This window comes from Oreochromis niloticus, linkage group LG17 (genome assembly GCF_001858045.2).
Source record: "Oreochromis niloticus isolate F11D_XX linkage group LG17, O_niloticus_UMD_NMBU, whole genome shotgun sequence".
NCBI lineage: Eukaryota > Metazoa > Chordata > Actinopteri > Cichliformes > Cichlidae > Oreochromis > Oreochromis niloticus.
The window spans coordinates 8,427,465-8,451,469 of record NC_031981.2 but is presented as its reverse complement, the minus strand read 5'-3'; the positions used below and the strand labels follow the sequence as shown (position 1 = coordinate 8,451,469).

Sequence of the window (24,005 nt, the reverse complement as noted above, 5' to 3'; positions counted from 1 at the left end):
GTTGGGACATGCAGGAAGAGCGTACATCCTGTCAAAACTAAGACAAAAAGACTGGATAGTAAATGCAAATTCGGCTGCCAAGAAAATAATCTCCCGATGTATCATGTGTAGATGCAACAGAGGAAAGTTTGTTGAACAAAAGATGGCGCAGAGAGAGTCCTGCCAGACACAGCTCCGTTCACAAATGTTGGAGTGGACTACTTTGGGCCTATAAGTATTAAAAGAGGACAAAGTCTCTTTAAAAGGTATAGAGTTCTTTTTATTTGTTTGACAAGTCGTGCAGTACATCTGGAAATTGCATAAACACTCAGTAAAGACTGCTGTATAAATGCTGTCTGGAGGTTCGTCTGTAGACAAGGCCCAGTTCCGTCCATCAGATCTGATAATGCTACAATTTTGTTGGTGCAAATTGAGAGTTGAAAGAGAGCTTGGCTGAGCTGAACCATGCTAAAATTCAAAACACTTTTATTCAGGATGGCATCAAATGTCCCGGCAGCCTCTCACCAAGGTGATGTGTGGGAGCGTCTCATTCATTCCATAAGGAGTATTTTAGTCTCAGTTCTCAAAAAACAAGCTTTAGATGATGAAGGACTCCAAACAGTCCTCTGTGAAGCTGAAGCTATATTGAACGACAGACCCATTACCAGAGTTTCCAATGACTCAAATGATCTTGAAGCACTCACACCCAATTATTTGTTGTTGCTGAAAAACAAACCAATTTTGCCACCAGAAGTGTTTGATCAACGTGATCTTCATGCTAGGAAAAGGTGGAAATGGGTACAGTGTATGGCAAAGCTGTTCTGGAAAAGATGGCTTTCTGAATACCTACCTCTGATGCAAGAAAGACAAAAATGGCAGGGGACTAAAAGATGTCTTATACCTGGAGATATTGTCTTGATTGCAGATGCTACAGCTCCAAGAGGATGCAAAAGGCTCGGTGGGTTCTGTGAGACTCCAAACAAAGACCTGTATTTTGGAAAGGCCAAAACGTCTTTTGCTACTGGAAGCATCATCTTGAAGAAGTAACATCATCAATGAAGATTAAGGACATGCCGGAGGGAATAGCTCCTTTTTTTAAGAACTTTGAAGTAATTGTGATTGTATGCACAATTGGGGGCCAGAGTGTTGGAGCCATTTATTTTTTATTTTTTATTATTTTTAAAATTTGTTTATCTTTGTAAGTCAGCCAGGAAGAACTGTAGGGCCATTTTCTATAAGTAAAGGGACTAGTATAGGACCAGCATGCACTGGGGTGGGCATGCTGTTGTTTTTTTGAAACCAGATCAGGAGAAGCAGCAGGAAACAAACCACAGTGCAGCAGTGGCTTGTAGATTTTAAATTGTTGAATGTTTGTTTGGGCAAACAATGGAATTGCCACTACAAAAGGTTTTCTTAAGATATATAAAACAGATGTGTTGCAACAAATACACAAAGACATAGGAAACACCAGAGGGGGCTTTTTAAAAAAAATATTGTAGAGACTTTTTTTTAGTTCAATCAGTACCATCATATCAAGAATTTTTATATGAATTCTAATTCTAAAATGTCTTTTAAAAAATCCTGTAGAACAGGTCAAAACTGAGAGATCATTTTACTTAATTAGTTATTTAGTAATTAGTATTGTTAGTTTATGAAAGCTATAGCCATTAAGAAGTGGGCTTGTAACCTAAGGGTTGCACAACTTCATAAATCATTACTGGTTTCATCATTTCACTTGATTTTATGTCAAATTTAAGTTTACAAAACAAAACAAAACCAAGCAATATGAAGGGAATATAAAACATTTTATTACAAAATGAATTTTCGAATTTTTCTAAAATGTTCCCACAAACCTAGGGAACAAGAATCGATACATTAACTGTGGTTTAGACAGTTAGAGGTGTAAACTGTAAGCTGTATATTTTCCTTTTGTCCTTTCATTTATGCAGTGGATAAAGGATGTGGGATGTGCCACAGCAAGGCTAAGGAAGAAAGTGGATTGAAGAATTTTTTTTTTTCTTTAGCATGAAAAAAGGCACCTTATACTAAACCCCCGTCTTATCAAATATGAGAGTATTAAAAAGCTTTGAATGAAAAAAAAAAGAGTCAGAGTTAAAGAAAAATGAAAAGCTACCAAACTACAAAATATCAGTTAAGCTTTAATTCACCCATACTATTCATAAGTGCTTTTTTGCTGAGCACATTAGCTTTAAACTCTGAATTTTTACTTAGTTTCTTGCTTGCCGGTGCTAAAAATCACAGATCAGAGGTACTAGATTACACTCCATGACAGGGCAGAATTACCACAAGTCTCTAAACACAGAACTCAAAGGCGCAAAGCGGTTAAGACACTCTGTCACTTATCATATCCCTTTTGGTTATACTGGATAGAAATATTTATCAAAAAAGGAACATAGTCTTTCACAGTTTTGTTTTTTGTGGCACAGCCCAAATTTACAGCTCATTAGGGATTACATAGTGAATAGAAAATACCCTTAACAAAGAAGTTCAAAATACACTTGCATGGTATAATATAGTCAATATATCCAATCATCATAACGTCTTCTATTAATCCCATTGCCTCCAAGGTTTGCCTTAGCTTTGCTTAACATGCTGAATCAGAAACAAAGAAATCAGGAGTGGTCTGAAACCTCTGTGAGGGTGGTGTAGTTGCCTGCTTTTGCCTCTGCACTGTAGACCACTGCAGGGGTGTCTTTCTTCCGATCGAGCTGGCACAAGATGGCTATACACAATACTGCTGACAACATCTAAAACAGAATCAAACAGAGGTGGTTTATTTTACTTCCTGTTCATCTTTTTATTATTTCTTGAGTTGCTTTGAGTCCACCTGCAATTTTAGAAAGAGGCTGAGAAGGGCAGAAAAGTCAAAGAAAATGCCAGCGCAGCAAAAACAGATACTTGCTCGCTTTCACTCAGCTTTCGAATCTGTAGTTACCAACTGCATAGGAAGATTTCAGGATGGAAAAGAGTTTTTGAAACCCCATGACTGAAAATATTAGTGGAAGACAAATTTTAAGGGAAAAATTAAGACTTTGTACAAATGGGATCACCTAAGCAAAACTGCTGACATTTCTGTCAACAGCAATGCACGCTTTCTAAAGATCGCATCAAAGGAGCTATAACCATGAGAGCCACAGACTGATTGTACTCACCCACAATAACATGATTCCCATTGTTACGCCCAACCCAATCCTAGTCACACTCATTATGGTCTCGATGAAGTATGGAAGGCATCCCTAAAACAAGTAAAGGATTAATGAGATAAACCGATATAAATTGAAACAAAGTTCATAACAGCTTATAGAGTTTACACATGTACCTGTACTTGAAAAAAGATCATTTCTAATGAGAATGTCTTTAATACCTTTTCATAAATCATAATAGGCCCGTCGCCCTTCTGGCTGTTAAACAGGCTGCTGTTTCTAGGAGCCGCCACCTGGAAAACAGAAATCGTAATTGTGCGTAAAGTGTATGCACACCCAGACAACGTGTAGTTTTAAAAATGTGATGATATTCGTGTGTCAAAGCTTTTAAAACATGCTTTTTTAACTGACTGCAGTCATTTTCAAGCAGATTTGCAAATAACTGCTGTCTTATTTATAAATGCAGACAGATTGCCAACATGCTGCAAACAATCTAAATAAGACTGCATGATGGGCACGACTCCTCTGCAATGCGTTTATTTTAGTGCTTTCAGCGTTAATCTCGTTAAAATGACGTTAACGCCATTACCGCATTAATGTGGCAAATCTACATTAACGAGTTACCACGGATCGCCCCGTGCGCGGGGCTGCATGGCGTCAACGCGTTAACGAGCTAAGCGCTAACACATTGATTCCATGCAGCCCCTTGCACGGGGCAATCCGTGGTAACTCGTTAACTGAGATTTGCCGCGTTAATGTGGTAATGGCGTTAACGTCATTTTAACGAGATTAACGCTGACAGCACTAGTTTATTTGCAATTGAGTATTCAACTCAACTGGTTGCCAGTTGGTTGTATTCTGGTGTAATTCCTTTGATCAAGCAACCACCCATGTGATTTTTCAGTTTAATCAGCACCCTAAAACAACTACGTCACTATTTGTGAAGGAAATTTTGAATTTCAGTTCCAACTCTATGAAGCTCTGGCTGGACTCTGAATATAAGTAATCAATGTAAAAAGAAAAAAAAAACCCTCCTAGGTCTGTGGTAAATATGAGTTTCTGTTCATGTAGACGGCAAGAGATTTGCAATTTTCACCAGTTAATAATAGTTAATTGACATATTATCACAAATGCCAGCTTGACCCCATTGAGTCAAAAATCTTAATGACGTTTTATCGCTGACTTGATGTACTTAAGTTGCTTTACCGTCTGCAAATGGTTTGGTTGTACCACAGTCTCCAACCACTGTTTTCCCAAGTGTTACTGTAGCATAAAGGAGCCTGGCGGTGCTACTTTGGGAGGAATTTGGGCTTCGTAAATGAAAATTGATTGAAAAATGTTTTTAACCGTGTAGGCATGTTAGCTTTCACACTTACACATGGATTAGTGGAGTTGTTGGTGCATAGGCAGGAATTTGGGATGTTGAACTTCCAGTCCTGGTAGCTCTCAAGTCCGCAACACTGCAACTGAGATGGAAGTCACAGAAGAAAATAAAGAGACAACTGCGAAACAACCATCTCCTAATCCCTTCTACAAACAGTTAAGTCTGACCAAACAGCATCTGATCTGTGCTGCTGAAAACTGTATCAGTCATGCCAGGACAGTCTGCTTGTATTTTTGGAAAAACATGTCCGTCACAAACAAGATTTTTATGATGGTCATCTTTCTTTTTTTAAAATCAAGAATACTGCATTTCTTCTCTGTTCTCACTAGAGTTCTCTATAAAACATCAAAACAGCTATTTTAAGATGCTAATATTATAAGAAGAGCATGTACCCAGCATCCAGTTAACTTGTGTATCAGCATTGTTTAGTTCTGCCATTAACCTTTCATATTACATGCGAGGTCTGTTTTTAGTTAGTTTTGTTTCATCACCTCTGAAACTACTTGGAACTGCAATTCTAGATTATACTTCCAAAAACTGGCACGGGCCATCCATTATCGTTGCTCACAAACATCTCTATGCCCTCATCGGCTATTATTTCCTTGTGCCCTGTTTACACTACTGGCTGCAAGTAATTTTCAGTATAAGCTGGCAGTATGAAGCCTCAAACTGACACTGCAAAATGTTGTTATCTGAAAAACCTTAAATTCATTTACTCATGACTCATTGAGCCTGGAGTCCAATTGACTCCAGGCTTAATGGGTTGTGAAGCTAGATGAATAGCAGACGCACACACACGCACACTACACACTACAAACACATGCACATCTTCACTCACAACTTCACAACACAAGGTTACCTACTTCTCTCTGTATATCGTTGAGGACTTCAGTAGAATTAACCAGGGGTAAAAGGTTCAGGTACTGCTTCTTCAATTCTTCACGTACCTGCGCAACAAAAACAATGTAATGTACAAACAGTTAAAAAACATTTCTGTATCTTCTAAAACACATTTCTGAATTCACTAAATGCAAAAAGACAAAAAAACCCTGAAACTCAACATGTGGAAAGCCAGCTTGGGAATACCTGAGATTGTGAAGCCAGTCCTCGAATATTAAGCACCAACATGACAAGACTGCTCAGAATCATTCCAACTGCATACTGACAAACAGAAACACATACACACAGAAATACAGGAATAAGGATCTATTTGTTTTTGTTATAAATTGTATTTTATTACCGCTACCAAGATTCTTGTCTTCTTTTTTTCTTTACCCACCACTATTAGAGCCCACCGTTTCTCTTTCCAGACACCGATTGCGCCAAAGATGGCCAAGAGAATAATTACAACAGCAATAACATACATAACATGTATGGCTACAATCTCGCGTTCTGCCTGTGGAGAAAAAAACAAAGACAAAGGTTGAGAGTGAGCAAGGGCTGGCATTTGTCTGACAATGGCTGCATAATATTTGCTTACCTATTTTGCCACTAATATAGAAATTGCTGCTGAGAAACATGAGCTATATGTGTGTTGTAGTACATACAATATGACATTGTTAAATCGCACACACATTCATGTGTCATAATGCAAGCTTCTATAAATATACATTTAATACCTCTTCCTGTTGGTGTAAGTATCCATGGGTAAAAAGACTGAATCCCAGCAGCAACAAACTGATTATCTGTAAAAACAGTAAGAGACGATTCAACACTTTCAGAGCTGTAACAGGCAGAGTAAGAAACGCTAAGGTTACCAAAAGTCATCAATGATTTCTCCACATCCTAAAAAAAAAAAAAAAAAAAAAAAAAAAAATTGTGTACAAATGAAAGTATTAATTCTGCTTATTAGAATTAAATGATAGGCATTTACATAATTAAACACTTACTATGCTTTACATTAATGGTCTTGAATAGGTTATGTTACACCTGATCAAAATGATAACGAAAATATGAAAAATGAGCTGCAGGATTTTTTGTAGTAGAAAGATGTAATGATTACTAAACCCCCTATACAACACCGCTTTTTACAAACACTCATTATGTTGGTTAGCAAACTGTAACATGGTACATAAGCTTTTGTGAACTTAACAACACTGACATAAGCACTGACGATTCCTATGCTAAATAAGCCTACCGCAGACATGAGCGAGACAGATAAATATGAAGGCATGCCGGCTCGGACGTCGCCCGGATCAACAAGGTCCGCGTCAGGTGTTGAGGAACCAGGGCACCCTGACGACAAGTGGGCTACTGGAACAAGAAGGCATCGGTGGGCAAGAGACGAAAACAGGGCGTTGTTGGAATGCTACTACGCAAGTAACCCTGGCGGAAGGGGTTACATGAATAGGATGAGGGACCTATGGATTCTTCGATACCCTACATCCACAATGACGGTGAAACAACTAGTAGCTCAGTGTTCCAACATTCGAAAGAAGGGACTGCTATCACAGCTAGAGATTGATGCGGTACAACATAAATACTACGGCAAGGAGGAGTCAGGACGCCAGGTCAGGGGGGAGATATCATCACCCCCACCCAAGATTGGGTACACAGCCCCAAGTGCGATAGGAGAAGGATCGTTGAGTGCGAGAGGAACTGACCTGAAAAATAGGATCATGGCCAAGCTTGAAACCTGGATCCCCCGTAGCCAGTTACCAAGATTACGTGAAGTACCCTCAGAAGGTCTGCTAGATGATGTTAATGCAGCACTACGGACGATACCTACAACCACGATTACCGACACTAACAAGCTGATCTACAATACGGCAGCAGTGATCAGTGAGATGCTTGGCTACAAGTTGAACAGCCACAAGGGGCAGTACCCTCCATGGAGAAGGAGGCTAGAGGGCAAGATCAAAGTAGCACGGAGGGAGGTTAGCCAACTAACGGAGTTGCAGAAAGGTGCGACAAGAAATACAGCAAGCTGTCCATACCTGAGGCCTTGGAAACTGCCGAGCAAAGACTCACAGCCTTGGGCAGCCGCTTGAGGAGGTACACCAGAGAGATAGAAGGCAGGAGAATAAACCAGCTGTTCTCCACAGAACCAGCAAAGGTGTACTCTCAGTGGCAAGGGAACAATAAGAGAACAGCACCACCAAGGCTGGAGACGGAGCAATACTGGAAGAGCATATGGGAGAAGGATGCAACCCATCAGTGGCTAGTGGATCTGAGGGCAGACCATAGCGACCTCCCTGAACAGGGTCCAGTAACCATCACAGTGGCAGATATCCAAGAAAGGGTCTCCAGTATGAAGAGTTGAACAGCACCAGGGCCCGACATGGTTCACGCCTACTGGCTGAAGAAGCTGACTGCACTCCACGAGCGTCTGGCAGCACAAATGAACCAGCTGCTAGTTAACGAGAGACACCCGGAATGGCTAACCGAAGGTCGGACGGTCCTGATCCCCAAGGACCCCAAGAAGGGACCGGTCCCATCCAACTACCGACCAATTACCTGCCTCAGTACTACATGGAAGCTCCTGTCAGGCATCATATCGGCTAAGATGAACAGGCACATGGGTCAATACATGATTGACCCATCTCGGCTGACAGAACAGTCAGCTGAGACTGCAAGACCAGACTGACCAACCTGTGCACTGCCTGGATTGATTACAAGAAGGCCTATGACTCAATGCCCCACAGCTGGATACTGGAATGCCTAGAATTGTACAAGATCAACAGGACCCTAAGAGCCTTCATCAGGAACTCAATGGGGGATGTGGCGTACAACACTAGAGGCCAACTCCAAGCCCATAGCACAAGTCACCATCAAGTGTGGGATCTACCAAGGAGATGCTCTGTCCCCACTGCTGTTCTGCATAGTGAGATCATTAACAAGACTGGCTACGGATACCGACTACGAAATGGAGCAGTTGTCAGCCACCTCCTGTACATGGATGACATCAAGCTGTATGCCAAGAGTGAACGAGACATCGATTCACTGAGCCACACTACCAGGCTATACAGCAATGACATTGGAATGTCATCCGGACTGGAGAAGTGTAGTCGGATGGTAACAAAGAGAGGGAAGGTAGTCAGAACTGAGGGGATTGAACTACCAGAAGGCAACATTGCAGACATAGAGGACAGTTACAAGTACCTGGGGATCCCGCAGGCGAATGGGAACCGTGAAGAGGCCGCTAGGAAAGCTGCAACCAAAGTACCTGCAGAGGGTCAGGCAAGTCCTGAGGAGTCAGCTGAACGGTAAGAACAAGATCCGGGCCATCAACACCTACGCCCTGCCCGTGATCAGGTACCCTGCTGGGGTAATAGGCTGGCCAAAGGAGGAGCTAGAAGCCACTGAAATCAAGACAAGAAAGCTTCTTACCATGCATGGAGGGTTTCACCCCAAGTCCAGCACCCTGAGGCTGTACGCTAAGCGGAAGGAAGGGGGCCGGGGACTGGTGAGTGTCAGCACCACAGTCCAGGATGAGACAACGAACATCCAAGAATACATTGGGAAGATGGTCCCAACTGACCGAGTGCTCAGTGAATACCTCAGGCAGCAGAAACCCAAGAAAGAGGAGGGAGACGAGGAACCATCATGGAAGGACAGGCCCCTGCACGGTATGTACCACCGGCAGATAGAGGAGGTGGCTGATATCCAGAAATCCTACCAGTGGCTGGACAAAGCTGGACTGAAAGACAGCACAGAGGCACTAATCATGGCAGCACAAGAACAAGCTCTGAGTACAAGATCCATAGAGGCTAGGGTCTATCACACCAGGCAAGACCCCAGGTGCAGGCTGTGTAAAGATGCCCCAGAGACAATCCAGCACATAACAGCAGGATGCAAGATGCTAGCAGGCAAGGCACACATGGAACGCCATAACCAAGTGGCCGGCATAGTGTACAGGAACATCTGTGCCGAGTATAACCTGGAAGTCCCGAGGTCAAAATGGGAGATGCCCCCAAGGGTGGTGGAGAATGACCAAGCTAAGATCCTGTGGGACTTCCAGATACAGACGGACAAAATGGTGGTGGCTAACCAACCGGACATAGTGGTGGTAGACAAACAGAAGAAGACGGCCGTAGTGATCGATGTAGCGGTTCCGAATGACAGCAATATCAGGAAGAAGGAACACGAGAAGCTGGAGAAGTACCAAGGGCTCAGAGAAGAGCTCGAGAGGATGTGGAGGGTGAAGGTAACGGTAGTCCCCGTGGTAATCGGAGCACTAGGTGCGGTGACTCCCAAGCTAGGCGAGTGGCTCCAGCAGATCCCGGGAACAACATCGGACATCTCTGTCCAGAAGAGCGCAGTCCTGGGAACAGCTAAGATACTGCGCAGGACCCTCAAGCTCCCAGGCCTCTGGTAGAGGACCCGAGCTTGAAGGATAAACCACCTGCAGGGGTGTGCTGGGTGTTTGTGTGTATATAAACACAATGTCAAAGTGGAAAGACATCAGCTATGTGGTTGCTGGTGCTCATTAGTCTGGTAATGCTTCCAAACAGTTTTAGTCCATTTGTTCCAAAGATCCAGCAATTTGAATTCTTTGCATTTCAGGATACTGTTCTTTCATAAACGGTAAGCATTATACATATTGTCCTTGTAACATTGGAATTTCATAAATGAATGAATCGCTTGGCTTGCAAAAGTATGACGTCACAACAATGTGATTGGTCACTTGCAATGTTGAACCTGGAACAACATTTATTATGATGATGTGGGAACAACACCAACACGAGGATATCAGATCATCCTTGTCAGTCAGTCATGAACTCCTCTTTATCTCAAAATGTTCTGCAGTCAAATTTGAGGAGACCTCTGAATGTTAACACTTGGCCAAAACGGTCATGAAACAGGACATTCATTCAACAGAACGACTTCAAAAACAAAGAATGAAGGTGTTGTAAATGCCCCATCAAAGTCAATATCTGAACTCATTTGAAATGCTGTGGCAAGACTCTAAGAGAGTAATCTCCTAAAGGAGAGTGAGAACCTGATAAAGTCATACAAGAAACAATTACTTCAAATTAGCTGCTCCTTTTTTTGCACACAACTAATAGAGAGTACACCTGGTTTTTTACCATGACTGCTCTTGTGCTTGCATGCCTTCATGTAAGGTTTTAGCATTTCTTCAAATAAAGTCACAGAACTGTTCCTGCCTATTGTGACGTCTGCATTTTGCCCCAAAATATGCAAGAAAAAAAAAAAAAAAAAAAACAGCCTGGGAACTGGAACTGATTTGAACAAATCCATTAATAAGATCTCTCACTTAACAGGGGTAACGCCTACATACCAGGAAGACACTTAATCCACCCCTTGAGCATTGATCCATAATTGACTTATGTTGTTACAGGAACTGGAAGCCTAAGAGTTTGGCATCTACATGATGAGCTCAGGGCATGAAATGAAACTTGATAATTATGCTACTTCCCAGCAAAACAATCAACGCATACTTTGTGGGATGTACTTCTTGATCATCTTGGTTCTTGGACTATGGTGTGGTTTAAAGAAAGTGCTGGCATCTGTTAAACCCATCAATATTTGTTAAATAGAATCATTTGAATTTCACAAATGTGTTGACTAAAGTGAAGAGTATAACTACTGAAGAAGTTAATCCAGCTTTCCACTGTTATGTTAATCTGATAAGTAGTTCACCCTGTACATTTGTTTACCCTTTTGACGTTTGGCGCCAGCTCTTATAGGCTCGTGCTAATCTTAGTGAAGTATTGCACAATGTGTTTCTTTTGTAACAGCTCCGGGCTAAATCATGCGCTGGTAAACCACTGTAAATCAGTAAATACAAAGCAAGTGATGAGACATAGTGACAGCTAAACCATGAGGGACAAGCTGTATTAGCGGGAAAAACATGTTGCATAATCCACTTCCCCTGAACTGTGGGAATGATGAGAAGAATAAGGTGGGAGAAGGAGAAGAGGTGATTAATCGGTTGGAAAAACCTGAGCATCACATGGTATAACTGCCAGTCAATCAGGTCTGGTGGGTCCCAGATGTTGTGTCAAGATGGCGATGCTGGCACATAGTCTGTTTTCTACAGTCATTGGTCAGCAATGTCATGTTGCTGACTCTGTGCCAAGAGTGGGCCACATTTGCACCGTACGTTTGTCACTCTTGTTTTTGTTTTGTTTTTCCTCTTCATTTAACAAACAAACAAACAAACAAACAAACAACCAAACAAGCAATTTATGACATCACATTTTGGATTTTTGGAAACACACGCATTTTAACTGTTTGTTTTTATACTTAAAAAAAGGAAAACCAATGATGACATCACATGAGACTACAAACACTACAGTACACATTATTGTTTAATACAGCCCCTAATTTAATTGTTATTTAACAATCTTAGCGTTTTCTGGAGACTGTTGTTTTCCCGTCTCGCTAATTATTCCAATGTGTTTCCAATAAATAAAACTAAAATTTAAAAAATGACCTCCTACAACCTTCACTGGCAACTCGATTGAGTAAAACTGAAAAGGGTTTAACTGCAGCACCTGGATAATGTAGATTTTTACACATGACACAAGGAGGGTCTCAACATCTGCACGTAAACAATCTTTCAGCGCCTCGTAACAATACTCACCGCGATCAGACTTATCACGAAAATAAAAGCCCGTTTCAGCCACACATTCGCTCTTCCCATGTTTGCGTCTTCTGATGTCGCTCCACGAGTGAATGCGTCCCTCAAAAGTGATAATTTGTGTGCCCGTAAAGAAATAAATCTACTTTTAAAGAAGAGAGACCCGTTAAAGTCCCTCCCCGCTAGACTGCGTTCCCCACCTGGAAATAATGGTGAGTGGGTGGAGTCTTATTCTCCAGCTCATGAAGTTGCTTAACCCTGTTAATTTAAAGCCTCAAATATGAAATAATTGAAGAATATTCTTATTTATTTTTTGGAAAACAGAGTGTTTTGTGAACCTTATTATGAAATAAAAAAAATACTATTAATTTGCAAATCTGTGTTTAAATTTGCAACATAATTTATTTCGGTCCCCTAATAACGTAGAAGCTTCAAAATTTAAATATGATGCAATTAACTTTAATGCCTAAACGCTGGTGACTGCTAAGTAATATATTTATTACCAATATGATCGATATTTATGAGCAGAAAAAACACATGATCATACATGAATGGGGTGTCATATTAACAGGAGTGTCAAATATAAGGCCCGGGGGCCCAGAGTCAGCCTTGTCAATCTGGTCCATTGGATAGTTTTGGAAAATGTGAAAGAGGACATAAATTTTGAAATGTATTTTAATTAGTTTTACAGCTTTTCCAACAGATAAAGACTGCCTCTATGGGCATTCATACTACTACTTTAAAACCATTTTTCTACATTCACTAAATCAGCATTTCTTTATTGTGTAGAAAAGCTGACACATACTGTTGAAGTTGTGCTTCTTTTTTCTTATATTAAGATTTCTCATTGATTAAATCTGTAGTTAAATTTCTCTACACTGACAGAAAAGAGTGATGCACCGGTCTGGCCCACATGAGATCAAAATTAGCTATATGTGATGTACTTTGGAAAATGCACTTCCTATATCAAGAACTTGTTGCAGGAAACATGTCAGACAAAGTGGGGGGAAAAACTACACACTCCCACTCCATTTGCGGTCATATTTCCCAAGTAGCTCACACATACAGCAAAACACAGAAGACAATGCTGTTTTCACTGACTCAATGACAGTGACTTCAGTTCAGTTCTCTAATGACATTTACAAAGCAGAGAGCATTAGGTGCATTAATGATCATATACAGAATTGTCTATCTGTGATGAAAACACAGTTAATGTAGTATTTTTAATCTGTTAAATGCCTTTATTCTGTCTCAATATGTTTTGTTTCGTTTGTTCTTTTTCCTATTTCAGCACTTCATTTTCTTTATTTTCCTCTATTTTGTTGTATAGCATTTTGTGTCTGATTCTCTGTAGAAAGCGCTTTAAAATAAACTGTATTTACTTACCTTAATGTTCAATAATATATCTGCAACATTTCATTGCATAGGTCATCACAGAATATGAAAATAGTTCATCTAACTGTCTAAATGTGCTGAGGCCACAGCTGTAAGTCACTGATATGTCAAGATATATCAAGCTCCAGAGGCATTGTGTGAACACAGAAGAAACTGCTCTGATAAACACTTTACAGCCGGTTCATGAAAGAGGGATAGGAGTAAGGATGTATGGTGGTTTACTAAGGACAAGATGATAGTACAGAAGATACAAAAGAGGACGAAAGTGACATACACACCAGTTTTTACCCACTCCATTACAACAGAGCATCTGGTATAAGGTTAACGAGAATCTGTGTGAAATGCATCTTCACTGCTGTGGTTTTCCTTCAGTGGTTAAGAAATGTCATTATCTGCTTTTTCAGTTACAGACCAAAATAAAAATGTATAGACAGCTTTGCATAGAACGCAACTAGATGTAGACTATCCATCCTAAAGAGACATACCTGGAAAACAAAATATATGGACATATTAGACATTGCATCCTGATCTGTCCAAAATGTATAACTGAGCACCTCATTCATAGTCACAAATTGTAACTGTGGCACAAAATGTGTTCTACTATACTGATGCTCATGATGTAAATCTGTGGGCTTGGCAGATTTTGACAATTAGATGGATAATTCTGTATGTTATGACTTCAGAGGCATATCTAACCAAAAACTGTACAAACTGAAGACTTTTGAACATAGACATTTCAAAATGTTAAAAAAAAGAATGTAAACAAACTTGTTAACAAACTGAGTTGAAGGGTTTCACAATATTGTTTTGATATCTTCAACTGTTATTGACAAAGGGAGTCAAAACCATTTCCTGCTTATTTTGCGGATGTATTTGCATGTTTAGTGGGGGGACTGTAAAAAAACAGACAGAGAGAGAGAAAATGATTAGTAGTGTATCCTAATATCTTCCATTGAAAACAAGAGGAAAAGCTTGACAAACTTGACAGTCAAAAAGATGGGAGGGGACTGACAGGAAGAGAGATCACACAGAAGAATGTAAAATTGACATTGGGGAGTTGCATCGGATCCTTGTTTTCCTCTTTGTGCGCCTCTGTGACAGCTCGGCACAGTCCTCAATAAAAGCCTTTTTGTCTGCTGGTGTCTTGGAAGAACAGATTGTTAGAAACTCTGTCACATGACCCCCTCACTGGAGTCCTGCGTGCATGTACAAACACACAGTCACACCATATGTCTATGCAACTCACACAATTTCACTCACACACATTATGTGCACTGCTGCAATGTTATTAGTCACTGCATTCTTTCTAACAAAGGCTCATTCCAGAGGAAAATATTTCCTGATGGACTACAGAAACATCTGGAGAGTATAATCAACGCGCTCATCAAACTCTGCTGGCAAGAGTATGGACACTTATTGTAAAGTTTTTCTGTCCAGTGTTTCCAGTACACATTCAAAAGATCTTTGGCACACATTCAAACTGTGTGACGGAAAGGCACAGAGCCATTCTACTGAACAGAGGATATTGGTGGGTGGAAAAGTACAAAGGGTCAAAACCCCCAAAGAGTGCACCCTGTTATTCCCTTGGTGTAAATTTTGAAAGAAAAAAAAAAATCCTTTGCCTTTTTAAAATTAGGGTTACACTGAATATCTAATTATTATTATTTTTTCTATTGCATACATGCTGTGGTTTACTCATTCACTTTGCTAGTGAAAAGTTGTTAGTTTGATTCAAGCCAGAGACACAAATTCCAGCTAGGAGTACACAAGCTAGTATAATGACTGCTACAAGTCTGGATAGAGGAGGACTGCATGAAGAAGGGCATCTGGGGTAAAAACGCTGCCAAATCAAACACGTGGGGCTACCTGCTGTGATGTCCCCTTCTAACAAGGGAGCAGCTGAAAGTAGCTTAAAAAAAGTTTAAAAAACACAGGTTTTGCATATGTTATTAATAAGATCTGTATATACTTATGAATGAACACAATACCTTGTTGGTCTTACAACATGTTGAAACAAGATTCTGATCTTCTGAAATAAATCCATCACTGAAGTAGTTCTTGTATTTTGAATTTTGCATTTATGAGAAGACAGGGTGTTTCTCCCAATGTCACCACTGTTTTTGTGCCAGGTGAATCTTTACAGAAAAGCACACCTAAATCACTGACTGACTTTTCAGAAAGATAACACTTTATGATGGCATTCTTACTAGTTGTAAGTAATACCCCTCTTTCAGAAATATGCATTCAGGACCGAAGGGGGTCTCTCTCTCTTTCTCTCTCTCTCTCTCTCCCCCTCTCTCTCTCTAAAACATGTGCAGATAGACAGATGTGTGATAATATCTGTCTTGTACTGATGTTATTGCACTGAGCTACCAAGTGTTTCTTGGTAAGAGTGAATATTTGATTTTGGATCCTTACTGGATGCATGACCTGGCAGGAATTTAAACACCCAACTAGTTGTTCCAAAGGCTCTAATGTTGCCACACAATTGCCTCACATTTCTTAATAGTTCCTTCATGAAGCGAGAGTTTCATTTCATTTTTTAAACTGGTGTGGACCAACGGTTTTCTAGGTTTTCTCGTGGTATTTCAAAGTTGGTTTTTTGACTATTTCATTTTTAGTGAAGCCACAGTGACAGGACTCATTCGAGCACTAAAAAAGGATGTTACTCAAGTGATGAACCATTACTTACATCATTAAACCACATATAAAAATCCCCTAAAAAATGATGTTTGCTGAAGAAACAAAAAAAACCTTCCCCATTAAGCAATAATGTTAATAATAGTAATAATATTAATAGTAATGATAATAATAATAATGATAATAAAAATAATAATAAATGTATGTTGCACTTATAAATAAACATTTTTGTGTATGTTGTCCATTCATGTCTCTAGGGTTTCAAATATGGCCCAGAGGTCAGAACCATCTGCCCATAACCATCCTACTAGGGGGTCCACATCTGGGTTCTGCGTTGCCCTTACCTGCCTGTCTCTTTAAGAAAAGTCATATGATGGTCACATGACCCGGAAGAATACCGAAGTCATTCAGCGTGGTTGTGTTTACAGGCGTGTTGTTTACTTGGCGCCTGCAGGTTTGTGCTGTAAATAAACCGTTAATTTACGATAATTAATCCATTAGACATTTATATTATCATTCAAAGAATAGTAACGTAACCTGCTTTCTTTTGTATAGCAGCCACAGCTCTCTGCTATCAATGTCGAGGTAGGTTTATGTGAAGGATTTAGGTTTACTCTAAATAGACGGATTGCTTTGCTCTCAGTAAACGAGCTTACACGTAAATAAATCGCCGATAGAATTCTGCCATTATTTTAATGGGATGCGGCGACACTAGCAGGCTTAAAATCCGAGTCAAATGTCGTTTGTCATGTATTAGCATCTCTTCGTATTTCGCACAGGTGTGTTACAGATGTTGTAAAAATCTCAAGTAATCATAAAAACATTACTGCCGTACGTTTTTTAACGTGTCCCGATTTGCATGTATCCTCTCATTTTTAAATTGCCCTAATTTTCATTGAATTTTGCTTTATAACAATGACACGGTATGACATGTGTCTTCAGTTACATTGAAGGAGGTGTTGATAATGTTTTATTTCTGCCTCTTTTACCCTCAGGAGTAACTAAAAACATCTCTTTTTAGATATATTGATCATGAAGCAGGTTAGTGAGGCTGTGAATGTCCCTGCATGCTTCATATCAAACCATGAAGGCTTTCTTGGAAGCATCAAAAATTTCATTGAGGATTTTGTGGTGACTGAAATAGATATCTATGGACAGCATGTTAACACAGCAGCAGCCACACAGACACCGGGCTGTGCCTCTTCGGTTCGAAATGACAGAACCAGTGCAGAATATAAAGAGGACAGTCATTCTTCAGCCTCACAGGATGCTGATGTCCCTCTGGATTGGGGGGTACACGACCCACTCCCTAGTCTAGGGAGTTTAGATTTAGGTGTGATTTTAGGTCAGTCAGTCAGTGAGGAGCTCGAGCAGTTTGTGTTAACTCTCAGAGATAAAAATCCACCTGATCTGGAGCTTTCCCTTGGTTCCTTTGCTGACAAACACCAGAGAGCCAGCGTCCACCGAGCTGTCAGACACCGCTTCCCTTTTCTCATGACTGTCACCATTCAGCCTGAGATCAGGGTGAGGGAGGACCCAGACTACAGAGAGCTCTCCCAGCTTGTTAAGGAGGATGAGGCTGAGGACTTTTTCAGGTTTATAGATGCCAAAGTGAGAGGTTCATCCTATACGTTTGGACCTGATGACAATAAAGAGCACAGGACGGCAGTCCATCACTTCCTGAATCGAAGGTTCGGGAAACTGGTGGAGACTAAAAGCTTCAATGACCAGGGGAGGACATCGATCTCAGTTAGGCTGAGGGAGCGAGGGAGGCCAAAGAAGAGAACAGCGGAGGAACGTAAAGACGATGAAGTTTACACTGGTAAGGCGTAGCATTGCAAGTTATTGATCATTTATCATCTGAAATATAAAATCTAAAAAATAGTAATGCTTTAGATCAAATTACCTACTTTAAGTAAACAAATAAATAATATAGAAAAAGCTGGAGAAGAATGAAGAATTTTAACTATAAATGAAATAATTATGGCAGCTTTATTATCACAGTAATTGTGATTTGAATCGGTCAAAGCTGGAGAAAAAGACAGGAAAACTCTTAGTGAGAAGGGCAGGATGACACAGGTTAAGAGAATGAAAATCAAAGATGCTTTAAAAAAATCAGGTTTCCTGTAGGGAACATTTCCAAATATGATAAAAATATAGATGTTTTTTTGCGTGTTTTTTCAGCGTTCACTCTGTGTAAGGAAAACCTTGAGACTCTGGAGGCCATCAGCTACATGGCAGCAGCTCTCGGGGTCCTGCCATCTGATTTCACCTATGCTGGGATCAAGGATAAGAGAGCAATCACCTACCAGTCCATGGTGGTAAAGAAGGTCTCACCTCAACGGTACTGCTGTGTTTCTTTCATGCATTTTGAGCACATGTATATATATGTATGTATATATATTTTTTTCTTATTTTCAAATCATGGGATAAAAGCACCAAAAGTTGTGTTATTCTCTTTATGTTAGAGTTCTTCTTGTAAAACCATTTATATATTTTGCATTATGTGTGACTAGGTTGAAAGAGAAGAATGCAGAGTTTCAGAACAGAGGGATCCGCGTGTTTCAGGTGCGTTCTGTCAGCGAGCCTCTCCGGCTTGGACGACTGCAGGGGAATCACTTCGACCTGGTTGTCCGGGACCTGAGACCACACGGTGCTGGTGACATGCACTCCTCTGGTGGAGACGTGCACACAAGGCTGGCAGCACTGGTGAAAGAAGCAGTGGAGAATGTCAAGGTAGATTTTGAGTTTTAGGTTTCCTGCAATCCTGTGGTAAAAGCTTATGCCAGGAACCAGACTTTCTTTAATGTTTTATTAAAGAAAGTTTTTTTTTTATTGGACATTGACAAGCTTAAAAAGGCACCTAACTTAAATAGTGAACCAGTGTTGTGTCTGCACTTGCACAGCTTGGCATAGAATACATTTTGAATTGTATACAAAAACTCTTCATTTGTTAAAGTTTATTTAGTTGATTCTAATAATGCAAAGATATCACAGTTTGACCAACAAGGTGATTCTCAAAGAGCTATTAGCTAAAAACCTGGTATACCTCAGTGTAGTTCTCCAAAATCCGAGGAAAGTGAACAAATAGAGGAAAAAAGAAGAAGTGGTAATCCTAAAAAAAAAAAAAAACTCACTGCAGCAGAAAAACAGTATCTGAAGGTCATGTCCTTTAAAAATAGGAGGGGAAAAAATCTGGCAAAGGCCTGACACAACCTGAGAGATGCATCTGAAAAGGTCTCAGTGGAAGGGTGGCTGTCAAGAAGCCACAGCTGAAATTAGTCCTCGACTAATCATGTCTTTCCTGATAGAGTTTTAAAATATGTCTGCTCAGTAGCAAGTGGTTTTGTTGGTCCAGAAGGTCTGCCTTATACAAGCTACATAGCCACCACCACACATTGACCTCTGATGTTTTTCACTGTAGGCCAGAGGGTTTGTCAACTACTATGGACCACAGAGGTTTGGGAGCGGACAGAGCGTTCAGGCTGATCGAGTAGGACTAGCTCTACTGAAAGAGGATATGGTGAGCGTTTGAGACATTCGCTATGTATTCAAGATGATAATACTGTTGGTTACGGTCATATAAAGCTAATCCACGACCGGCATTGCTCAGTGAAAACAGCACACAGTTGAGTTACTGTATGTAATGTGTGTGTCAGGTGAGTGCTGTACGTCTCTTCTTCACTCCAGAGGAAGGCGATGACCCTCAGAGTCATGCGAAGAGACACTTCCTCCAAACAGGTTTGTTTTAGTTTCATGGGAGATTTTTCTTCCTCCAGAAACTTCTAAAATGAGAACTATTCTTTGCTGAATCTGAGGTTTTTTTGATGAACAGTGTGATGATCTGTTCCTTTATTTATTTTTGAAAGTTAGCTGAAATTCATCATCCATATTTGGCTAAAACCTTATGATTCTGTAATGTCAGCATCTGCTGTTCTAGTGAATTCATGACACATTTCATAAACCAAGTTTTGTGTTTTTAAAACCGAATTAACGTCATGCAAATGCTTTTTTTAGAATTTGCAATTTCAGTATGTTTTGTCGTTTTATTTTTCTCTGTCTTTCACCCCTCTCCACTCCAGATAACGCTAAGGAGTCCTTAGCTTTGATGCCGTTGTCCAAGCCCAGGGAGCGGTTGATGCTGCGGGCCCTGAACCGCTATGGTACAGGTCCTGATGGTTGTGACCAAGCCTGGCTCAGCCTGCCACACAGCATGAGGATTTTCTACCCTCACGCTTACTGTAGCAGGTCAGCTGCAAGGAGAATCTATCCATCCATCCATTATCTTAACTGCTTCTCCTGTTCAGGGTTGTGGGGGAGCTGAAGCCTGTCTCATCTGTCATAGGGCACAAGGCGGGGCACGTCTTTGAATATTTTTTATGATAATAAATACAAATTTGGGAAAGTAACAAACAGGTTTGACAGATAGCGATATGTAAAAAAATGTTGTGTATTCATTTATTTATTAAAGCTGGTTTCCATTATAGGTGAGGGAGATAAATTGGGGCTAGGTGGAGCCCAAATAAGTGGTTTCTTTTATTTATTAGGAAATTAAAATAAACATTATATAAAAACCAAACAGTATTATTAATAACATGTCATCCCAGTGCTTTAGATCTTTAATTTGAATAATTATGTCGATGTTCTTGTGGTTGTCAGAGTTTGGAACGAGGCAGCGGCACACAGGCTAACTACAATGGGTCATAGTGTCCGAAGAGGTGACCTGGTGTGGTTACGACAAGGTCAAAACAAAATGGAAGATGCTAGAGAAACCAGCATGGCTCAGGTAAGAAGGTAGATAAAACAGGAAAAGGAGACCTTTTAGAAGGAATAACTGATTAAAAAGATAGCTCAGGAGTAATTAGGTTAGCTTTGTGTTATAATCAGAGCAAACACTTTTCCAGGTTTGTGACTTTGTTGCATCTGTGACATACAAAGTAAAGTTTGCATAGGCCAAACACCAAAGGAGGAGATAAAGGAGGAGCGGCATTTAAGAATCTAAGCTGGAGAAATGAAAGCATAATCTTGGCCTGAAACTGCAAAGCTGAGGTTAGAATGGGGGGTGAGAACAACACAAAGTATATCAGCAAACAGCTCATTATAAAAATTTTATCAATGAAGTTATTTATTGTTTCTATTTGTTTCCTTTTAGTGAGTTAAACTACCCTTTTTAGTGTGCATGAAAGGACAGAGTAGAGGTGAAAACTGTGGTTACTTCCTTTTTTAGGCTGTAATTGAGCAGTTTACAACAGTAACTTTGTTATGGTTTCACTTACTGTACTTTTGCTGCTGCTGCAGTCCAGAAATACCTCCTGGTAATTTCAGCAGTAAATAGGATTATTTAGTGACACATTTTTTTGTGCTCTCTTGGTCACAGGACACATTTTCGATGTGAGGACACGTTGTTACTTTTTTCAAACACCCTGTCAGTGCCACTAACTTTGTGTTTGTGCCTTCTTCTAGATCCATGTGGTGACAGATGAAGAGGAGCAAGAGGGTATCTACAAACTAGAACAAGTAGGGAGTGTTTGGAGCTATTTGTTTCTCTGCCAATTGCTATTTTTTGTACACTACAGTAACACTACAGTTGCTACTTGTTACATTATTGTCCTGCCAGGTTGTGTTACCGATGCCAGGAAACACTGTGAAGTATCCAGAAAATGCCATGGGAACTTGGTACCGAGAGAGGCTGGTTAGAGATGGACTTGAAGATTGCCGCTTCAGAGTCAGCAGCCTCAAACTGAACCTGCCTGGCTGCTACCGCCCCCTGCTGGCAGTGCCGCACAACCTCAGGTATCAGCTGCAGAGAGCAGCCAGCAGAGAGGGTGGAAGAGCGATGGCAGGCTCGGAGTCGCTCACTCTCACCCTAAACTTCGACTTGGACTCCTCGTGCTATGCTACCATCTGCCTCAGAGAGATCATGAAGTGTGACCCCTGAAGGTTAAAGGAGGACATAGCTGTTGTATTTGTTTGAAGGAGAAGAAAACAGCTTTTCTACAATACTTTGTACTTTCATTGACCGTTATTATGTTACCAGTAGTCTTTTAGTTTGTTGTTGAAGACCGTAAGTATAAAGAAAAATCATATTGTGCAGTTCAAAAAGCATAATGAAAGGAGGCCACTGCCAAATGTGAACAAATGTATATGTAAAAGAATTCATGCAGTATGTTTCTCGTGCCATAAATAAATCCTCTAAAACAACAAAGTTTATGATTTTTAAATTTTTTTTTCTCTATTTTCATTCAGAATGTTTAAGTTTGAAATCTTAAAAACACAATTTGACTGGGTTCAACTCCACACTCTCCATCTTAAAAATAATAAAGCATTGACCTAAAATGTCAGAAATTAACTGCAATCTTAACTGAGTCCACTTAAAATGTGCATGTGATTTTTAAAAAAAGAGAGAGACTAATAACCTTTGACCCTGACAAAGAGGTTCCAGAGCCTCTGTTGTGCTGTTGGGAGCATTTTGCTGGCATGATTGGAGTCTGCTTTTTCCCTTCTCCCCAGTTGTTGTTTTAAAGTTGTTTTGCAGGTGGACTCCATCTCCCTGTTCTCTTCTTATCCCAGCTTATGTCGCATTTAGATTACACAACTGCCATTCTGATTGCTCAGGAAGGCATATCAATATGTGCCATCACAAGAATATTAAGTGTTTCCCAGCATAGTCTCCAACATTGAGTGAGGAGAGCAGGACAGGGTCATTGAAAAGCATTAACCCAACAGCAAGAATGGTATCTGTTCCTTTGTGGGAGGAGGAACGTGAGGTCCACTGCCAGAGCCCTGAAAATGACCTCCAGTGTACCTGTCAGAAAGGGACTCCAATAGTATGAGGTGAGGTGGCAACATCTGGCAGAGTTACCTGTGCTCACAGCTCAGCACCATACAGATCAACTGACTTTCACCAAAGAACACCGGGACTGGCAGATCTGCCAGTGATGCCCTATTCTCTTAACAGATAAGAGCAAGTTCGCACTGAGCACATGTAACAGTCCTGAAAGAGTCTTGAGACATTGTGGTAAATGTTTTGCTGCCTGCAAGATCATCCAGCATGACCAGTTAGGCAGTGATGGTCTGGGGAGGAATATTCTTAGAGCAACAAGCAGATCTCCACATCCATGTTAGACCTTATGCTAGTGACATGGGGTTGGCATTGCACTGCACCAGAAAGAGAAGCTCATGGATAACTGATGCACTGATGCTACTGAACCACCGTCACATTTGGTAAACCTGAATCCAGCTGAGGCAAATTGGGCCACAGACGCTTACGGATGCACTCATCCAGGTCTGAAAGGAGATTCCCCAGGACACCATCCACTGTCTCATCAGAAGCATGCCTAAACATGATCTCACGCTGCCAGTAGTGACAAGCACACTAGCAATAAGCAAGAGTAGAGGAAGGATAAGGAACGAGCACTGATCTGTGGCCAGCACCTGTGAAACGATTTCCTTTCTGGGGCTTGTCTTGTTGTTGACTCTCCACCTGTTATCACTTTGATGAAATGGATTTGCAAAGGTTTATGCTTCCCAACTGGAAAGATTTAAATTTAACAGACTTTATGTTATGTCACTGTGATTATCAAGCGTTACCTTATTTCTTATTTATTTTTTAAAGAAGTGCAAATAAATAAATCTTTCATGGGGGTTTGAAATGTATTCTTCCAAATTATCTAAATGCTTTATAAAAATTAATTAAATCATGGTAAGTGATATCCTCTCCTAGACTAGCCTTGATGGGCAGCTGGGGCTCGGGGAGGTTCAGGGGGTTGTATACCAGTCAAAAGATTCATGGTTCAATCTCCAGCTCCAGCACCAAGCATCCTTGGTGATGAATGCCGATAGATTCATCATAACGTGAGTGTGTGAATGTTATATAATGTGCTTAGGCATAGAATAA

The 24,005-nt window shown here is 40.5% G+C and overlaps 2 protein-coding genes across 3 annotated transcripts; one reads left to right on the top strand and one right to left on the bottom strand.

The window, feature by feature from the left end:
* Positions 1 to 1,765: 1,765 nt before the first annotated feature.
* Positions 1,766 to 12,299, bottom strand: LOC100709450 (tetraspanin-6). Its single transcript, XM_003450737.3, has 9 exons — positions 12,077 to 12,299; positions 6,147 to 6,212; positions 5,807 to 5,923; positions 5,614 to 5,688; positions 5,391 to 5,474; positions 4,520 to 4,609; positions 3,365 to 3,436; positions 3,153 to 3,236; positions 1,766 to 2,747 (listed from the first exon to the last, which is right to left on the bottom strand). Exons 1-9 carry the CDS (start codon positions 12,134 to 12,136, stop codon positions 2,613 to 2,615), a joined length of 783 nt encoding a protein of 260 aa, XP_003450785.1. The 5' UTR covers positions 12,137 to 12,299; the 3' UTR covers positions 1,766 to 2,612.
* Positions 12,300 to 16,432: 4,133 nt separating this feature from the next.
* pus7l (pseudouridine synthase 7 like) lies at positions 16,433 to 22,313 on the top strand. Of its 2 annotated transcripts, XM_005455631.4 has the most exons (11): positions 16,480 to 16,562; positions 16,664 to 16,693; positions 17,104 to 17,930; positions 18,293 to 18,452; positions 18,625 to 18,844; positions 19,533 to 19,631; positions 19,768 to 19,849; positions 20,191 to 20,356; positions 20,768 to 20,894; positions 21,572 to 21,625; positions 21,726 to 22,313. In XM_005455631.4, the coding sequence occupies exons 3-11, from the start codon at positions 17,141 to 17,143 to the stop codon at positions 22,044 to 22,046; spliced, it is 2,019 nt and encodes a 672-aa protein (XP_005455688.1). In that variant the 5' UTR covers positions 16,480 to 16,562; positions 16,664 to 16,693; positions 17,104 to 17,140; the 3' UTR covers positions 22,047 to 22,313. The 2 variants fall into 2 exon arrangements, with proteins under 2 accessions (XP_003450784.1, XP_005455688.1); XM_003450736.5 differs by lacking the exon at positions 16,664 to 16,693 and having other exon boundaries at positions 16,433 to 16,562.
* Positions 22,314 to 24,005: the final 1,692 nt, after the last annotated feature.